Below are 18172 nucleotides of genomic sequence, written 5' to 3' on the forward strand. Positions count from 1 at the left end.
TGCTGTCTTTGACCCAGTGTGTATTTCTGGCGTCTCTGTCAGAAATTGGTGTCCACAGGTATGTGGCCTCATTTCTGGGCCTTCAATTCAGTTCTGTTGATCAACATGTCTGTTTCTATGCCAATCCCATGTGGTTTTTATTCCTGCAGCTCTGTAGTACTACTTTGGTGATAACTTCAGCAGCTCTTTTGTTGTTCAGGATTGCTTTAGCTGTCCTGGTTTCTTTGTGTTTCCATGTTGAAAGCTGTCCTTTCAATTTCTGTGAGGAATTGTGTTGGAATTCTGGTGGGGATTGCTTTTGGTAGGATGGCCGTTTTCATATATTAATCCTACCAATCTATGAGGGTAAGTCTGCTTCCTCCACTTAAAATGCAAGCAATAGCAGCTAGATCATGTTCAAGCACATATTAGAGGTTAAATAAAATCCCAAAGGTAGAAACCACCAGAGCAAGAAGAACCGGCAGTGTGACAACTCAGATATAAAACTGTCTGTGGCTATATTGGTAGTTACTGTAGATTCCAAAGATGACTAAATTGTATTTATCTGTATGCTACTTAACAAAATTGGAAAATATACACTTACAGATAATTCCATCCTGATGACTAAAATATAAATAGTTCAGCCTTTAAACCGATACACTTAGATGGCAGGAAATGATACTCATTTCACAGTCTAATGGCCTGAAAGTGCCAGATGCTGAGAAGTTACTGCAACAAGAAGGTGATGTTGGAGATAGAACCCCAATCCTGTAATCACCGTAGAGCAAGAGCATTGATGGATTGATCCGCTCATCCAGCACACGGTGAGCATTCTGTGTCTGAATGTGCTCAGGTAAACAATAGCAGCTAAGTGACGGACGACCTTTAAGCTTTGTGCAAGTTGAGTTTGTGAAAACATGAGCTGTCGGGGCTAGAGAGATTCAAGGGTCAAAAGCACTTGCTGTTCTTGTACAGGACCTGGTCAGCACCCACCCACATGGTGACTCACTCCAGTTCCAGTGCATCCGATGCCCTCTCCTAGCCACCTCAGGCACTGCCTGCATGTGGTGCACACGCATACACATATGAAGGCAAAAACGCACACAAAATAAAGACAGATATTTAAAAGAATGCAGACTATGACATGTATCACTCAGTTCTGTTTCAGACTGTTGTTCACCTAATTATGTTATATTGAACACTTTAAAGAGCATTTCCTGAAGCTCCCTCCCATGTTTGTGCCTTTCTCTCTCTCTCTCTCTCTCTCTCTCTCTCTCTCTCTCTCTCTCTCTCTCTCTGTCTGTGTGTGTGTGTGTGTGTGTGTGTGTGTGTGTGTGTGTGTTTCACCTTATTTTGAGATAGGGTCTCTCACTGACCCGGAAGCTTACTCATTTGGCTACACTGGCTGGCCAGTGAACCCCAAGGCATCCTCCCGTCTCTGCCTCCCTCATGCTAAAATACAGGCACATTCAGGGTCTGACTTTAAAAAAAAAAATGTGTGTTTTGCAGTTCAAACTCAGGTCACCATGCATGTACTGCAAGAACATTATCAACTGAGACGTCTTTCCAGCTCCATGAAAGCATTTTAACTAAAAACAAAACAAAACAAAACAAAACAAAACAAAATAACAAAACACCTTAACTGTTGTTCAACTTTAGTATACATGTGGACAACTTTGGTTGTGGAGTGATTGCTAAGTGCTGGGATGGCCTGGGAGGGGCAAGGCCACAGTGGCTTCTTGCCAAGACACATAGAGAGAGGCCAGGGTGGAATTAGGGGCATAGACCATTTGTCATGTGCCAAGGCTTAGAAGTAGTGTGTTTAGTATTAAGCTGACATCAAGGTTACTGGCCAGGACAGTACAGTGTGTTTGGACAGGAAGATGGCAGAGACTTGGTAAGGTGGTTCAGACATTTACTACCAAATCTTGGGTTCAGAATCTAGGCTCTGGGATGACGTTAAAGAGAGCAACCTGTAAACTTGTGAGAGAGAGAGAGAGAAGGACTCGGTGAGACCACACCCTAACTCCCGTGTCTCATTTTCATTCTTGTTTTCTGCATTTAGTATCTGAAGTTTTTGGATCAGCTTTCAGAGAAAATGAAATTGGGCCAGATAGCTGCTGAACTTGGCTTTGACATGCGTCTGGACGTAGTTTTAGCTCGCACGGAGCAGCTAGTCCGCCTCGAAAGCAATGCTGTCATTGAAAACAAGACCATCGCTCACAACTTACAGAGAAAGGTAGGCACCATCACACTTCGTAGTACCAAGAAAAGAAACTCCTGGAAAGCCTGAGTGTTAAAATGATTTTATTGCACTGTGATCAGCCGTGTGTTTAGGAAGCATGTTATTAGAAGACTATCTGACGTGTGGATCTATCACCAGGCTTCTGTAAGCCTTGGAATTGCCCATCCTTGTGGTGGGCATTGTCTCCATGGTCGAGATAGTGACTAGAACCGTTGGTCTGTGCTCCATGCTGCAGCGTGGAGGAAGGGAAGACGAGGGAATTGAGCATGCAAGTGATGGCTTGGAAAGAAGATTCTGGAAGACACTAGCTGAACTTATGTTTATACCTTGGCCAAACCTGGTCGCAAGAGAGACTTGCAGACACAGCCGTTAAATCTCATAGTTTCTGTTCCTTTGAGTGAGGAGGGAAGCCGAGGTTGGGGGAGTTGGGGGAATGAGGGGCACTGAGTGGATCTGCACACACCAGCTCTATTGAGCTAGAAAGCACAGAGAGAAGGGTTCACTTTCCATCCAATTAAAAGGCAGAGTTCGAATTGGTTTAGAGCAAATGAGTGAATGGACAAACGAAAGCGATAAAACATAGTTATTAGTTGTGTAATTATCGGCCCCAGAGAAGGAGAAAAGGAAACACAGATGTGTTCTTGTTCTTGTAATCCTTCTTAGGAGAAACGTTTTGTGTAGAGGCTGTATGAGATGAGTCACATCTGGGTCCTTGGATTCGGCCAGACTGTGTAATCTTGGGCGAATCACATACCTCTCTGTTGGTTTCTTCATGTTAAGATGGGGATGACATACCCTCACGGGAGAGTTAATTTTAATAAGAGAAATTGTGAACTCATGTCTCATAGAGTGAACTTGGTTCTCACTTAGTCCTTACCCCAGCTCACTGTATCTGGAGGATTTTTTTTTTTTTTTTTAAAGAAAACAGAAACCATCAAGGATGTCGAATAGAGCCAAAATTCCTTCTTCACTTTTCTTCAGAAAATTGATTTTGTTCCTTAATGCCCAATGCGATTCCTTCTTAAGAAATTATATCATTAAAATTACCCATGTTCAGAACTTATCAGTGGACATTTGTATCAAAGTACAATTTGACACAAAGTGGTTTAAGAAAAGGAGTTGGGGGTAGGCCAGATGGCTCAGTGGGTAGATCGAGGTGCTTGCTGCTAAGCCTGACAATCTGAGTTTGATCCTTGGTACTCATGAGATAGCAAGAGAGGATGGATTCCCACACGCTTTTCTGTCACCTCTGTGGGCTGAAGTTCCAATAAGATCAAAATGCATTGTATGTGTGTATGGAAGTTTCAAAGAATAAATAAAAGCATTGCTCAAAAATATTAAAAAGGGATTTGGTTTGAGAAATATCAGATAAGTTTGTTAAGGAGTGACCCAGGTGTGGACACAACTGTCACAGATAGGCAAGAGACGCAAAGTAGTTTTTTGGTAAGTCTTTTCACCTCAGAACACTTAGGGGGAAATGAAGAGTCATGTAACAGTCTTCAGCCCGGGCATTGGGCATTGGACCGTTCTCGATCCCCCCTCCCAGTGTTTATGACCTGTGATGGAACTGCCTGTAGTTAATATCTGCCCACTGAAGTGACAAGCAGAACTCAGGAAGCTTTCTCCGCTTGTAGTCATTTTCCAATGCCCTTCATCAATCTGATAGCCAACGTCAGGGATGTTGTTCCAAGAACTTACTCCCCGCCTGGCTGGAGGAGCTCACAGCTTAACACAAGGAGTTCAGAGAAGCGAAATCTTCATGAAGTCCTGTTTCAGAGATTTGAAGTTTGTAAACAATTTCCTTAAAAGTCTCCTGGGTATATCTTCTGCAAGAATGGGTATCAACTCTCATCCTGGGAGCTACTCAGCCCAGTTCTAAGGGGCTCAAATTATCTAGGGCAAGTTTCCAGTATGATGTGGGACCTCTTGCTTCAGAAAACGCCACTGAGCACTGGAGAGGATTTTGTCTGTGTCCTATTATATTTTACTTATTCTGCTCTTGATAAGCCTATTTTATTAGACTTAAAAGTAATTTTACATTTTCATTATGAGGCACAGAATATTGGATGAAGCAGCTGTGGAGAACAGACTTCTTCTCACATTTTCTGGGGCTCTTTTGTCCCAGACTTTGTAGCTACAGAATTAATTCTTGGAAAAAATATGAATAAAAAAATTCAATCAGGGAAAGGAACCCGGTGACCTTTTTTTTTTTGATGGTTTGCAAATGACTCTTATTGAAGTACAGATAAAAATCGACATTATCTGAGTAATTCATTTATATTTACTGACTGCTCAATTATTTTTTTCAAAAAAAAAAAAACCCTCTTGTATCAAACCAGCTAAAGACTCAGAAAGAAAGGCTGGAGAGCAAAGAAGTGCATATGAACCTCCTTCGGCAGAAAATTACCCAGCTGCAGCAGGAGAAGCAGGCACACACAGCCTTGGCTCTGGAGAGGGATGAGGCCCATCTTGTTGTCAGGAAGCTGGAGAAGAAGGTGGAGAGGATGCAGAAGGAGCTGAGTGCATGTCGGGAACACAACACTGAGCTCAAAGCCAAGTTGGCTGACACCAACGAACTCAAGGCAAGTGTGTGGTTCCTTTCTCTGTTTCTTTCTGCCAATGCACATCCAAGCATACACCAAGGAATGACATCTTTGACTCAGGCATGGCTGTGCGTGCCTGTAATACCAGTACTTGGAAGGTAGATGCAAGTAGATCAGGAGTCCAGAGTCACTCCTGTTATGTAGACAATTCAAGGCCAGCCTGGGTTATATATATTTTCCTCAAATAAAAGAGGGAACAAGGTGGAGCTAGCAAGATGTCTCAGTGTGTAAAGTCTCATTCTGAAGTGGTCTGACACATGTCTGGGGCCTTTCCTGGGGGAAATTCCCATTTCTCTGGGGTCCACCGTTTCAATAGTCTGAAAGACTGAGAGACCCAAGTGTCTCTGTAGAGTATCTTCATTTGCAGCAGGCCAGTTACAGAAGTCTTTGTTAGATAGGAATTTGTTTAGGAGGGGATGAGAAAATAGAAGCTCTTATTATTTACTGAGAACCAGAGTTTTGTCTTAGGGTTACCATTGCCATGAAGAAACATCATGACCAAAAGTAAGTTGAGGAGGAAAGGGTTTATTTGGCTTACATTTCCATTTCATAGTTCATCATTAAAGGAAGTCAGGGCAGTAACCTGGAGGCAGGAGCTGATGCAGAGGCCATGGAGATGTGCTGCTTATTGGCTTGCTCCTCATGGCTTGCTCAGCCTGCTTTTTATAGCACCCAGGACCACCAGCCCAGGGCTGGCCCCACCTATGGTGAGCTGGACCCTTCTCCACCAATCACTAATTAAGAAAATGTCCCACAGGCTTGCCTACAGCCTCATCTTATGAAAGTATTTTCTTAATTGAGGCTTCATTCTCTCTGATGTCTCCAGCTTATGTCAAGTTGACATAAAACTAGCCAGTACAAAAACATACCATAGAAGAGGCCCACAGATAGGGGAGATGGAAGTGTTCTGCTGCAGTACATGTCTGATGCAGTTCAGTTCTGGATTTTTGCTTAGCAATTTCCCTCTTGTTCAGGGGAGGTTCATTTTATTTATTTATTTATTTTGCTTGTATGCAGGAACTTCACTTTATTGGAAGACACCTACCCACATTAGCTAGAATAATCTGGTTTGAAATAGGTTTGGAGTCTCAATTATAATTGTAGCATCTCGCTGGGTGGTGGTGGCACAGGCCTTTAATCCCAGCACTCAGGAAGTAGAGGGCAGATCTCTGTTGGTTCTAGGCCAGCCTGGTGTACAGAGCAAGTTCTAGGGTAGCCAGAGCTGTTACATAGAGAAATCCTGTCTTGAAAAAAGAAAAAAATAATTGTAGCATCTCAGAGGCTGATGCAGGAGGATTATGCATTTGAGGACATCATTGGCTATAATGGGAGTCTGTCTAGGCAAAGCAAAGTGAAACAAAACCAAAATCACCTACCTACTTTTAATATCATCTGCAAATATCCTCCAGGAAACCTCTAGAACACCACTTTATCAAATATCTGGACATTGTGGCCAAGCCAAGTTGACGTATACCATTGTAATTCTTTTTGATGGGTGAACTAATAATCCATTACATGGATGTACCACCTTCTGTTTGTCCATTTAGCATTTAATGGACATTCAAGTTGTTTCTACCTTGGGGCTGTTACCAATAAAGCTGCTATGAACATTTGAGTTCCAGCTCTCAGGTACATTCCCATGTCCATTGCAAACTAAGGCTGAAGACCAGGTTATCTGAATATCTCCTTGTATGACCCGCACATTAAGCTTTCTTGAGTTCTAGACTGAGAGAAAACAAAATCCTTTCCAGATGAACTGTTAAATTTTAAACCATTGAAAATTATCTTGGCATACAAACCTAAGTATTATGGAAATACTTTTTTTTGAAAGACAGAACTATTTTTGCATAGATCTCCCTTCTTGTATTAAATTTAGAATAATTCTATGATGTCACTTACTTAAGACTACATGGATTTGTCAATTGCATTACATTTTTTACCATTATGAAACCAAAACTAATTTAGAAATCAAAGGATTAAAACTCCAAACTAAGAAATTAATGATATTAAGTCAGTATAAATGATGATATTGTTTAACTAAAATCATCATTAACAAGAATGTGTGATGCCAATTTCAGCTTTCAAGTTTGTCCTGCCTATGAATTCTCCCTGCATGATGAAGTGTGTTCTCCCACATGCTTCATTTTACCAGTGTGAACCTCCTACACACACAGTGATATAGTTTGGCCTTAAGTTTTCATGGATGTATGATTTATGAACTAACTATACCTTTGTTCTTTTCTCATTAACCTGGGGTTACTAAAGTAGTGTCCCTATTTGGCACTAATATCACCTTATAAGAAAGTGAAGGCACAGAAATCTTGTGGCAGAATTCTAGAGGATGTAGAAGAGGCTTTGTGTAACCTCTCTATAGCCAGATACTTCACAGCTTGCCACAGACATAATCAGTTTCTAGGGAATATATAGAAACACCCCATAATGCCAGTGGCTCAGACAGGAAGGATGTTAATTACTGTTTCACTGAAAATAATAAAAAAGCTGGGGTGGTAACTCAAAGGTAGTGTGCTTGCCTTGCATGTATAGGCCTCAGGAAAACCCTCAGCACTGATGGTGTGAGTGTGTGTGTGTGTATAAGGGAATGTGCATGCCACATTTAGAAGGAAGTCTCAATGGTCCTCAGAAGTCTGGCTTATTCTGATTTCAACTTGAGCATCCTAACCAATGTTTTCATTATCTCTCACCCTATGTCCCATGTAGTTTCTGGGGCTCCAGCCTCTTTCCAGGTATTAGCCAAGAGAAAGGCCTGAAAGTCAACCTGTTGGCTAGTTTCTGGGAATGATGTAACACCTCTATGTCTCTATTGGCCAGAACTTAGTCTCTTGACTTTATTTAAATGAGATCAGTCAGAGGAATAGGTCTTCATTGTGGCTAGTGAGAAAGCATGGAAGGCCAGCTGTCTGGTGGAGAGCCTCAGCTGTCCTTGTAGGAGCCGTGTTCCAAAATCAGCTCCAAAACTCAGGAGAGAGCCATGTGTAGCTAAAGTTTTTCTGTGTCCTGCCCAGCCCACAGCTGCTCAGACCCAAGTAAACACACAGAGGCCTATATTAATTAAAACTGCTCAGCCATTAGCTCAGGCTAACTACTGACTAGCTCTTACACTTAAACTCAGCCCATTTTTGTTAATCTATATGTTGCCACGTGTTCTGTGGCTTTACCTGTGTGCCATTATGTGCTACTCCCTGGATGGCGGGCTGGCATGTCCTGACTCAGCCTTCCTCTTCCCAGAATTCTCCTCTCTGCTTATCCCACCTATATTTCCTGTCGGGTTCCTGGCCAATCAGCATTTTATTTACCAACCAATCAGAACAACACATATTCATAGCATATAGAAAGACATCCACAGCAGCCATGAGTGTCTCCTTTGTGGTCTCTCAGAAAACACAGGAGCAGACAGTAGCCTTCAGCCAGAGGCAAACCTTGCTTCTTTTTCTGACTTTTCCCATATATCCACTATATAGAAGCTGGTCCCCATGTTCCTTCCACATGGATGTGGTTCCCACCCAGTCAGTGTAGCCCTTACTCACCTTCCCTGGAGTCAGCTCTGTTCTAGAGTAGCCCGGATCTCCTGGATTGCTTTTCTCACTGTGCATAGTGAACAGGGCCTGAAAAGGCAGACTGTTTGCTTTTTGCAGTGAGGGTAACTATACTTTGCCAGTTTCCAGAGTGTGGGCTGCTAGGGACAAGAAGAGGAGAGGGACTGAACAGTTGAAGGTCGCCCCTACATAGCAGTGCCTTTGTGGACATAGTATCTGTTTTGGCCATCAGGACACTCCAGAACAGTGGCCTTCAGCCTGTGGGTTGCGACCCCCAAGGGGGTCAAATGCTAAGATGATAGGAAGACCCAGATCCATAACAGTAGCAAAATGACAGTTAGGAAGTAGCAACGAAAGTAGCTTTATGGTTGGGAGTCACCACGACATGAGGAACTATATTAAAGGGCCGCAGCATGAGGAAGGTTGAGAACCACTGCTTTAGAACATTGCAGCCCTACTTCATGCATACTCATGTACTCTGCTTGATGCCTGTCAGGGGTTTTCAGTGAACTGTCTTTAACAACTGCAGCTGGGGAATTAGACCCTAGGGTCAGCCAACATGGAAGAGTTCAGATTTAATCGCCTTTCCTGTCTGGGCCTTTGACACTTATGTATAAGAGGGAATTGCCCACCAGATCGCACAGTTCTTTCCTGGGAAGCAGACAGCACACAGTGTTCACCACGAGTGGCACCCTGGGAACCTTCCCCATCCTAGCTGGACTCTTGATGATACATCAATCTTGTTTATAGCCAGTTCTGTCCTGCTGGAGGGAAATTAGAGGCCAGTTGCTTGCTGAACTCTGGGCTGCTCTGAGAAGTTCCCTCAAGGGGATTAGGAAACCAACTGAGTCCCACCCCACGCCCAGGAATCTGTTGTTGGTTTGATTTCAGTCTCCGTCATTCTTGCTGGCTCCCAGCTCTGTCCTGGTGGCTTGGCTTGGCACTCCCTTTGAATCCAAGCAGTCCTCTGTGTAAGGAGTGGTGAAGTCCTCAGTGAGTGTGTGTGTGTGTGTGGTGGACATAGACACAGCCATCTAAGGACCCTAATGCCTCAGCCCATGGGAGAGGTGAGGAAGGCCTTCCCTGATGAGGCTCAGAGAGATGGCAAAGCCTTTCTGTGTCTGACTGCAAATGTTGACAGTGAGTGAAGAAAATGTCCACTGTAGCTTTCTCCCTGGGGTGTTTATTGCCTGAAGACTGCTCCTTCCAGAGACGGCTCCTACGGAGATTAGGAACAGACGCCTCCTTAGTCAGTGGTATATAATAACTCTGTTCCTTGTTTATTTGTATGTAATAACCCCATTTCCATGTTCAGCTGTGTGCAATAACCTCACCTCTCTGTTCAACTCTATGTAATACACATGCTGAGTGCCTGGATGCTGTGACTTCTCCATCTGAGAGTCCTGACCACTTGATCTAGATGCATGTCCATGTGTTCTCCATCTCTTCATTCCTGGCTGCCCTGAGTCAGGGTTCTGGGACCTAAGTTCACACACCTCTGGGGTGTGAAAAGGCCTCTGATTATCCAGAGTCCTCTCCTCTTTCTTCTCATTAGGACTGTCTCTAAGCTGTGACCTGTCACCTCTGGTAGACATTTCACCATGTTTCCTCAATCTGAACAGAAAGCTGTCCATTTCAGTAATGCAAGGTTACATACTCAAAGTACCAATCCTGGCAGCTTTGTGGTTGGGCGCAGCTTTTCTCTGCAGTAATGATATAGCATGAATATTAAGAATCTCTGTTTTAATGGGCAGTGCCTTTTTTTGTTTGTTTTTTGTTTTGTTTTGTTTTTTTCAAGGCAGGGTTTTTCTGCATATCCCTGGATGTCTAGGAATTCACTCTGTAGACCAGGCTGGCCTTGAACTCACAGAGATCCACCTGCCTCTGCCTCCTGAGTGCTGGGATTAAAGGCATATGTCACCACCATGGAGGGTGATGATTTTGTTTTAAAGTGTGATAGGTGTTTAATCCATGAAGTTTGCCCAACTTGAAAAATATTTGATAGTCTATACAATATAATATTTGAAGTAATATGTTTAGGTCATCTATAAACAAATATACATATTCCTTTTTTTGTGGGATCTTTAATCGATATAATTCCTTCCCATCTTTTGGCTTTGAAAAGAAGTCTTTTTAAATTGATTTGAAATGTAGTGTGTGTGTGTGTGTGTGTGTGTGTGTGTGTGTGTGTATGTGTGTATGTGTGTATTTTGTGGCACTAGAGGTTGGAATGAGAGCCTCATGCATGTTAATCAAGAGCTCTACCGTTGAGATTTTTTTTCTTTTGATCTGGGGATCGAACTCAGGGCCTTGTGCTTGCTAGGCAAGTACTCTACCACTGAGCTAAATCCCCAACCCTCTTTTTTTTAAAAAAAAAGATTAATTAATTAATTAATTAATTATGTATACAGCATGTATGACTGCATGCCAGAAGAGGGCACCAGATCTCATTACAGATGGTTGTGAGCCACCATGTGGTTGCTGGGAATTGAACTCAGGACCTCAGGAAGAGCAGTCAGTACTCTTAACCTCTGAGCCATCTCTCCAGTCCCCTCTGAGATATTTTCAAAGTCCTTTTAAAACCTTTGTGTTTTGAGACAGGATCTTGCTAAGTTGTCTACACTGGCCTTGAACTCAATCTGTAGGCCAGACATAAATCAAAGTTGGCAATTCTCCTGCCTCAGTTTCCCAAATAACTGGCATTGCAGATCTGTGTCACTAGGGCCAGTGAAAAACTTCAATTCTATAGAACAAGTGCCAAGTATAGTATAATGGATATTCTTTTACCCTTCGTATAAATTGGTAACATCTGACTGATTACTATATTTTACAAAAGAGAATGAGAGGTTTAATTTCTTCTGAATCATGGGAAAGTGCTTTGCACACATCTTGAAACACTACCCCTTAATAATTTCCCCAAGTTTCTTTTTAAAAACAAAGTCATTCTCACTTCAATGGAATTAGCCATTCAGGAATTACCATTGAGACACTCGTTGGACACACTGGATTTGGCAGGAAATAACTTTCAAAATATGGTTTTAACAACATGGGATCCATGAATGATCACCAAAGTTGGCTCCTGCAGACCTGGACGTTTCCTATCTTAAGAACCTGCTCAGCCATGTCACTCACCCCTTTCTGTATGCTGCCCTCACCCCAGTGGCTGGCACTTTACTTCCTGTCTATTTCCAGAGCTGTAGAAGGTGTTCTTTTGCCCTCTGGACTGTGAGTTCAAAGCTGCTGTCAGAATCCCAAGAGACTTCATATCACCCTAGAGCTGGTTCAGTGGCTGTGAGGTCAAGCATGTCTGCCATTGATCTCTTTTCTTTTTAGATAAGTATCTTAGTCTTTGAGTGTCATAACAATATGCTACAAGCTGGGTGGCTTATAAACAACAGAAATGTGGCTTTTAGATTTCTAGAGGCTGGAAGGCCCCAGGGCAAGGTGCCAGCAGATTTGATGTCTGCTTTATCTTAGCTAGGCCCTCATATAGTGTTAGGGGCAGAAAGCTCCACCTGTTTTACTGGGACATCCAAATGCTTTGTTTCTGTGTGTTGCGAGGGCATCTTAGTTATTATTCTACTGTGTGAAGAGACAACTCTTATAAAAGGAAGCATTTAACTGGGGGCTGGCTTACAGTTCCAGAGACTTAATCCATTATCATCATGGAGGGGGGAGCATGATGGCATGCAGACAGATGTTAGAGCAGTTTCTGAGAGCTTTACATTCTGATCTGCAGGCAGAGAACCTAGGCCTGGCTTGGGCCTTTGCCTCACACTCATTAGTGGTGTCTAGAGACACTTCTGATATCTGCTGATGGAGAGCTGAGGCTTGCTGATGGGCTCCCCTGTGACACCATTAGAAGAGTGGGCATTCTACCGCAGTCATTTATTGGCAAGGCACAGGGACCCAATGGTTAGTATAGAGAGTCCAACTTGCTCACAGGCTTTGTTTAGCGATCTCACTTCAGAATCATGCTGTCTGCAATTTTATTGGGTTGACTTCCCAAAATAAGCGTACTCTGCTTTCTCGTTCATAAGCTACAGTGACTGAGGTCATGCTTGTCCAGTTTATGCTCTTCTGCAAGGTCTTTGCAGCTGCTTGGGATAAAGTCCATTCTTTATTCATAGAACAATTAAGTGAGTCCCATTGACTTCCCAGCTGTCATTGTATACAGTTCTCCTAAAGAAGAAAAAGGGAAATGATCCTCATCCTCTTGACTCCTTAGATTAAAACTTTGGAACAGACCAAAGCCATCGAAGATTTAAATAAAGCCCGAGACAAGCTGGAGAAGGTGAAGGAGAAAGCAGAGAAAAAGCTTCTGTCGGTCAAGTCTGAGCTGGAGACTACGGAGCAGGAGGCTAGAGAGCACAAGGAGAGGGCCAGGGCCATGACAGAGGTGATCACCAGTGAGCTGAGGACCCTGAAGAAGACTCTGGAAGAAGCTGAGAGGAGAGAACAGCAGGTAGATAAAAATCTGCTGGTGGGATCCTCCTCAGGACATGACAGGATGGCTTAAAAGCTTCATGAGAAGTCACATACTTAGCGATACAGACGGCTTTGGGAATGGGCATGCCATCCAGTGCAGGGCCACGCTCAGCTCCCCTGTGCCATTGTAACTTTAGTTTATGTGCTGCCAACGAGAGCACTATTCATACATTTCTCCCAACACAATTTGTAAAGATTTCTATATCATTTCGACAGTTCCACCCACTCCCCCGCCTCTCTTTTGGCATGCCAATAATCACTATGAGTTTCTTGGCCAATAAAAACAATTCATACTTGCATGGCATAGACTATAAGAAAGAAATGAACGTGCTTATCAAAGCAATAGAGAGCCAGTGTGGACCGAGCTTCTGGTGGTGATGAGATGCTTTAAATTGTATTTGATAATTGCCTCTGGAGATTGCCTCATCGCACATCATTTATGGTTAAGCAGGGTTTGGGACTCATAGGGAAGCTTTATCTCCCACAGAGATCAGTTGCAGGAAAGAGCCTCTACTCTCAAACAGTGGCACCCAGACTTCATGGTTGACCAAGCACAGATGTAGGCCATAAAAAAGTACACATCGGCTGTCTGGCTGCAAGGGGAAGCATTTTATCTCCTGAGCACATCAGGTCAGACATAAAGAACTCTGTCCCGGGCAGTCTGACCCCTACTGCCTTTGACTAGCATGTCACTTTCTGAAGCTGAAAGGGCAGAGAATGGACTCTGTTCCTAGGATTTTTTCCCCCCTATTCTGCTTTGGCTCATGTGTCAGGCAGAGCTGGGAAGAGCTAAACCATAAGAGCAAGTGTTCTCAGGAAGAAAACATCTCAGGAATTGTGAGTTTTGGCTTCATTCAAAAGGGTGGGGAAGTTTGAGAGAAACTCTTGCATTTGAGAGGCGAGGCTGGTGCCTTATTCTATTTAGGTGCTTTAACAAAGCATGGGAAATGGAGCAGCTCATATGCAGGACAGTTCTTTCTCTTAGGTCTAAGGCTGGAGATTTAAGGTCAAGACGTCAGCAGATTGGGTATCAGGCTTATAAATGGTGTCTTCACGAACCCTCAACTGGCTTCGTTGATAAGGGCACGAATCCTATCTTTGGAGATTCCACCTTGGTGACCTTATCCAAGCCTAACTACCTCACAAAGTCCCTTCTCCCAGTACCATTGCACTGAGGAGTATGTCTCAATATACGCTTTGCGGGTGGGGTGTGCAAGTCAAAAGCTCTCCTCTCCCATGCTGGACCATTCTTGGGAAGGAAGTTGGGGATAAATGTTGGGATGGTGTTCTGATGATACTCCGTCTACAGGTTGGATCTTATCTTTTCTGAAATGGAAGGTATTTAGTGAGGGCTTATCTCGATGATGCCCCTGTTTTGCCTGTGTTAGTCTCGGGCCACAGAAACGACCCTAGAAGAACATGAAGAGAGGTGACGCCCACTCTAACCACTGCCCTGGCTTCTACTTCCCTCTTTCTTGATGGACACCTAGCGACCTCAGAGTTAGAACTGTGCTTGGAGGCAGCAGTCTTTGCAAGGTAGTTTGAGAAGGACTGAGAAGCCCTCAGGTTTCCATCAGCTCCTTCTTTTTCTTTGACTTGCAGAAATTCATTAATCAGTTAACATCCCAATGCAAAATGCTTATCATTTATGGACAGGCTCACACTAACATCTGTGTAGCCCTTTGTGGGCCCCAGGGGATGTACTCAGTTATCATTTCACTTGTCCAGAATGTCAGAACAGACTTAGTGAGGTCAGAGTCTCAGGGATGGTTGTTTCCTGGGGTTCTTGACTCTGTAGTAAATACACACATGTGTGGTTGGTATATTGTGCACCCCAATAAACTTATCTGGGGGTCAGAGAACAGAACAGCCACTATATTAAACATAGGTTTAGGCAGTGGTAGCACACGTCTTTAATCCTAGCATTCCGGAGGCAGAGATCTGTCTGGATCTTTGTGAGTTCAAAGCCACACTGGAAACAGCAAGGCATGGTGACTCACGCCTTTAATCCCAGGAAGTGATGGCAGGAAGCAGAAAGTTATATAAGGCTTGAGGACCAGGAACTAGGCCTTGTTAAGCTTTTAGGCTTCTGGCAGCAGTTCAGCTGAGAGCCTTTCGGATGAGGACACAGAGGCTTCCAGTTTGAGGAAACAAGATCAGCTGAGAAGTTATCGAGGTGAGATAGCTGTGGCTTGTTCTGTGTCTCTGATCTTCCAGCGTTCACCTCAATATCTGGCTCCGGGTTTGTTTTTATTAATAAGACCTTTTAAGATTTGTGCTACACATATAGCCACTTGACTCACAAGAGATTATGAAACTACTGAAGTCTGGGGAATCTGCAGGGATCTTAGAAGTTACTTAGCAAGCAAGTCTCCTTATGCAGAATTCAGAGAACTGAGGCTAGGGTGGGTCATTTGCCTACCTCATGCAAATCTGGGTTTCCTGCTTTTGCTGTGGTTGTCGCGTTTGACCTGGCAACAGTGAAGCGTTTTTTCTTTCCCAGCTAATGTGTCTCTGCTTGATATCTGCAGCTGGTGGACTTCAGGGAAGTGATTTCCCAGATGCTGGGCTTGAACTTGACCTCTCTGGCTCTTCCTGACTATGAGATCATCAAATGTCTGGAAAGGCTGATTCACTCCCACCACCCTCACTTCGTTACTTGTGCCTGCCTCAAAGACATGACTGCTGAGCCAGAGAACTGCTCACCATGCCACTTAGATCTTCTGCATTGATCGCTTGCCTCCTGGAGAGAGGAACGGAGAGATGGGGGACAATTCTCAAGTGGTGCAGCTCAACAGTTCCTCGTAGTTTTGAAATTTGGCCAGTGTGTGACGATTATAGACTTTGGTGACATGGTGAGAATATATCATGGGGAAAAAAAGGTTCCCCAAAGTGCCATCCCTAGGCCAGAGCAATGGCTCAGCAGGTGAAAGCATTTGCTACGAAGCCCGACAACCTGAGTTCAATCCCTGGGACCCACATGGTAGAAGGAGACAATTGACCCTTGCAAGTTGTCCTCTGCCCCCCATACAATCTCTGTTATACATGTTCACACACACACACACACACACACACACACACACACACACACACACGCTAAATAAATGTTAAAATGTGCCAGTCCTAGTTAATATTCAGTACTGAAGACCACCTATTACTTCTTTAGCGTTGTGCATTGAGACCCACAGGAATCCCCTGGGTTTGTGCCTAGGCTGGGACATCTGAGCACAGAGTTTAGAATGGCAGACCTTCTGATCTGGAGTGTTACTGATGACTTTACATCTTAAGATAACCATGTGCAGAAGTGTTCTGAAAAATATTGTTTAAAATTATTTTAGTTTGTGTGTGTGTGTGTGTGTGTGTGTGTGTGTATGTGTGTGTGTGTGTGTGTGTGTAGGTTCCAGCAGAGACTGTAAGATGGAATCATATCCTTTGGTACTAGAGTTACAGGTAGTTGTAAAGCACTTGATGTGGGTGCTGGGAACTGAACTCAGGTCCTCTGCAAGAGTAGCAAGTGCTCTCAACAACCTGAATCATTTCTCCAGTCCCATAAAAATTCCTGCCCCTAATCTATATACATACAATTTGACACATAATAATTGTACCTGTTTATAGATTTCTGAGTGACATTCCAATCCATGCATACAATGTAATCAAGAATCAGGGTAACATGGTGAAGTCTTAATGTACTCATTACGTGCTTTCCACGGCCTGGAGACAGTTGTACTAACCTAGGGTTCTACGTGGCTAGTGTGGGAGCCAGGATGGACAAAGCAGAGGCTATGCGTCTAGTACTTTGCGGTCTCAGATTCTGCTCCATTTTTGATACTGATGGGAATTGGTGGCATAAGGGAAGGGAGACAACGCTACAATCAGGAGAGAAGTCTGAAAGTGACAGATACTCATTTGAATAACTATCACATAGGTCTGAGGGCTGGTAGGAAACATGGCTGCTTTCACTACTGCTCCCAGGTTATGAATGGTGGTTTTGAAAGTCTGAACGGAGCCGACCTCAGTTTTTATTTCCTTAGGGTAGTCTCTCATTGAACCTGGAGATAGGCTGGCAGTTGCCGAGCTGCACCATCCGCCATCCTCCTGTCTCTCCAGGAAGAGTTATAAGCACCTGCACAATCACACCCAGCCTTTGGCAGATCCAGCTGGGATCCGAACTCAGGTCCTCATGCTTGCATATAGCATTCTTACCCACAGAGCCGTCTCTCCAGCCTCATCTTGTATCTTTATGTGCCTCATTAAAATAAACAAACCAACAACAACAACAACAAAAAAACCTTAATGCCTCACAACATTGAGGAAAATGAGAAGTATGCAGCTAAATGTTAAGACTGAGTCACAAACAGGGCATAAGCTGATTCAAAACAACAAGGGCTTATGGATACCTATTGACCAGTTGTAAAGCTGGGAATGAGACTAGATGTGGATTTGAATGGGGAAAAGAGCATACACAACTGAGTAAATGGCTCATCCAATTGTTTTATAAGTTACACTGCTTCCCTCATGCCCAGTGGCATACACATGTGTGGTAGTATTGTGTTCCCCAAAATTTTGTGCACCCTAATACACTTATCTGGGGTCAGAGAACCGAACAGCCACTAGATACAGAGGCTAGAAAATGGTGGCACTCACACCTTTAATCCTAGCCTTCTGGAGGCAGAGATCCATCTGGATCAAAAGCCACACTGGAAACAGCCAGGTATGGTGACTCACGCCTTTAATCCCAGGAAGTGAGCCTTTAATCCTAGGAAGCGTTGGCAGAAAGTAGAAAGGTATATAAGGCTGAGGACCAAGAACTAGAGCTGGTTAAACTTTTAGGCTTTTGAGCAACAGTTCAGCTGAGATTCATTCTGGATGAGGACTCAGAGGCTTCCAGTCTGAGGGAACAGGATCAGTTGAGGAACTGGCGAGGTGAGGTAGCTGTGGCTTGTTCTGCTTCTCTGATCTTCCAGCATTCACCCCAATACCTGGCTCCAGATTTGATTTTATTAATAAGAACTTTTAAGATGCATGATGCACACCTGTAATCTCAGCCCCCAGGAGCTGGGCCAAAAAGATTGACCTAAGTTTGAAGCCACTCTGGGCCACATAGTGAGTGCAGGCCAGCCTGGTCTACAGAGTGAAACCCTATCTCAAACCAAGCTAGCAGGCAACCAATGGCTGACTGTCCAGCTAGGCGATCCTTCTGCAACCCTAAACAAAACAAATAACCATATTAGGTTGGCTTTAGCTCAAGCAGTTACTCCTCAGGCCAGACTTTTATCTGTCTAAAGTGATAAGTGTGTTATTTT

General features: G+C 43.7%; 1 protein-coding gene across 1 annotated transcript in view; it reads left to right on the forward strand.

Moving 5' to 3' along the window:
* Positions 1–15824, forward strand: part of Ccdc170 (coiled-coil domain containing 170) — a 78429-nt gene extending 62605 nt beyond the window's left edge. Inside the window, exons 8-11 of the mRNA XM_036168699.1 lie at positions 2045–2218; positions 4564–4806; positions 12610–12846; positions 15401–15824. Coding sequence (XP_036024592.1) covers positions 2045–2218; positions 4564–4806; positions 12610–12846; positions 15401–15601 — 855 coding nt within the window. The 3' untranslated portion in view covers positions 15602–15824. The remainder of the gene's footprint in view (positions 1–2044; positions 2219–4563; positions 4807–12609; positions 12847–15400) is intronic.
* The last annotated feature ends 2348 nt before the right edge of the window (positions 15825–18172 follow it).

This window comes from Onychomys torridus, chromosome 19, assembly GCF_903995425.1.
Source record: "Onychomys torridus chromosome 19, mOncTor1.1, whole genome shotgun sequence".
Lineage (NCBI taxonomy): Eukaryota > Metazoa > Chordata > Mammalia > Rodentia > Cricetidae > Onychomys > Onychomys torridus.